Here is a 2291-nt window from a genome sequence, read left to right as displayed (position 1 = left end):
ATCTAGTTCTCCAGACACACAGCCCTCTTTTTTCTCCCTTTTGGGTGCCCGAGGCCATGCCCCATCTGAAGTCAAGAACAGCTGTCCTGACCACAGACTTAGAACCTGGCACCGTTGGGGGGCAGGGCAGGCTCAGAGGTACACAGCCACACACACCCCACAGCCGCAGTGGGAGCCAGCTCCGTGTAGCCAAACACACGTTTCACATTTGCAATTTCACGGGGACCTCCCAAGGACAGGGGTACTCTGGAAAGGCAGCTTCACTTACTGTACTGCTACTAAGACAGCAAAGCATCCGGAAACCTGCACCCCCTCCCCCAAGCCTCCAACCCACCCCTGGCAATGAAGACGGAAGAAAACAGGCCCAAGAGCAGGTGGCAAGGAGTGAAAGTAGTGCTTCTCAGCAGCTGAGAACCAGCGGGGCGACTGCTAAGTTTAGTGGCCTGTGTGGGGGAGAGTCAAGTTTATCCCTGAAGGGGTCCCAGCTTTGAGGCAGTGTCCTAGGGGCACAGCACAGGCCTTGGCCCTTGGCCTTGCCTGTCAGGATAGACACTCCCGACTTCCTACGTGCCCAAAGGGTGAACATAATCTAGAGTCGTGGACCAGAACTCAGACTCAGCGCAGGGTCGCTGCAGCCACCAGTCAAAGCCTCGGTCCACACAGGCCCGGCCAGCTTTTCCTGTTGCCTAGGTACTAGGGTGCGGTTGGGGGGTGCGAGTACTCCCTATTGCGCGCCACCCTGAGACGGTGCAGCCGAGAGACTTGAGCCTTCTGGGATCGGTCACCGGGGGAAGCTCTGCGGGAACCCCACGATCCTCTCCCAAGGGACTTCCCGCCCCCTCTCTTCTATCGGCCCGGTACCTGAGGGAGCGGACAGTCAGCAACCTCGCTTCCTGCCAAGTCCGAAAGAGAACGGCCCGGGCCCCCAGCACCCCTCGGCTCCCGGCGCAGAGCCTCCCCAGGCGCAGCATCCCGGCGTAGACAGCCATGGTTCGTTTCGCCCCGCGTCCCGGCCAGAGTAAACTTTTAAGTGAGCCGAGGCGGGGCGAGCGCGGCGCGGGCGGGGAGGCGGGGAGGGTAGCTTCTGCCTATGGGGTGCGGAGGACTTGGTCCTGGAGGGGCGGGGCGGGGTGAGGAGAGGCGCGGAGGTTGCGATTCAGAGCCGGGGCCACTTTCTCCTTGGACCCGGTGGCCTTCTCCCTCCCACCCTCGAAGAATTGCCCTGGTTTCCTTCTGGATCTAAAGGCCCGGGCTACAGCTGGCGAAAGACTGGTCTCTCTCCCAACCTTCAGGGACCTAGATGTTGAGAGCGCAAAAGTTTATTGATTTCATAGAGGGGGGAGCCAGCCACATCGTGGGAGGCCAGATGGCAAGGCAAGACCTGTCCATCCCCAGCGCCCGGTTTAGCGCGGGTCACGTGCTGCCCCCTTCCTCTCTTGGGTTGCAAGCTTGAGGCCAAAGGAGTCCTTGAGACATGCCAGCTGGAGCAGAGGGCCTGCGGGGGCTGGGGAGGCAGACAGGACAAAGGGTGCTGCATGTGAGCCCCCTGTGGGCCTCCTGGCTCAGGGCAGAGACGGGCTGAGCCAGAAGTCAACCTCGGAAGGGACGCCAGTTAGCCCCCTTCTCACATGGGACATCCTTCCAACCCACCCTCTCTGTGCACCACATACTGGAAGGTGGCCTCAGGGACTGGGACCTCTGTCATTTGTCAGTCCCAGCTGGGAGCCTAAGTCACTATCTCTGTGTTGCCCCAGGGTGGATGGAAAGCAACTGTTAGGGTTCAGCCCACCGCCCTTCTCACTGGCTCTCCACTCCCTCTTTAGGGCAAGACCTGGGTAGAGCTGCAGGACAGAGAAAGGTGACTGTCTATCTCTGGCCCTGGCTGGGAAAGATGGTGCAAGGCACCAAACAGTTCCAGGTTTATACTGTTTTGGCCCAGGCTTGATCCTTCCTTCAGAGAAAAGAGACAGAGAATGGGGGAAAGGCCTGGGCAGGGTGACCTCCTCTCTCTTGACCTGGAAGGGATGAAGTAACCCCAGGCAAAAGGGGCAGCTAAGGGTGGAGCCTAGCCTGATGAGACCTTTGGCCTAATCTGGGAATTTTGGCTTAATTACAGTCTTGATGAGGTGGCCTGTCTTGATGGTGACCTTAAATCCTCCTGTTACCCTGGCTCCTGAGATGGATCCTCACACTTCAGGCTCCTGTGGGGTTTGGGCAGGCAGGAAGACAGAGGAACAAAAAGATCATGAGAAGCTGGGATTGCAAGTACTTGCCTTCCTAATTAGACTGTT

The 2291-nt window shown here is 58.9% G+C and overlaps 1 protein-coding gene across 1 annotated transcript in view; it reads right to left on the bottom strand.

The window, feature by feature from the left end:
- Nucleotides 1-1086, bottom strand: part of ACSF2 (acyl-CoA synthetase family member 2) — a 46880-nt gene extending 45794 nt beyond the window's left edge. Inside the window, exon 1 of the mRNA XM_003786494.3 lies at nucleotides 862-1086. Coding sequence (XP_003786542.1) covers nucleotides 862-989 — 128 coding nt within the window. The 5' untranslated portion in view covers nucleotides 990-1086. The remainder of the gene's footprint in view (nucleotides 1-861) is intronic.
- Nucleotides 1087-2291: the final 1205 nt, after the last annotated feature.

Source organism: Otolemur garnettii, unplaced genomic scaffold, assembly GCF_000181295.1.
Source record: "Otolemur garnettii isolate 467f Iridium unplaced genomic scaffold, OtoGar3 scaffold00018, whole genome shotgun sequence".
Classification (NCBI taxonomy): Eukaryota; Metazoa; Chordata; class Mammalia; order Primates; family Galagidae; genus Otolemur; species Otolemur garnettii.
The sequence above is the reverse complement of the archived record's forward strand: the minus strand, read 5'-3'. Positions and strand labels throughout refer to the sequence as shown.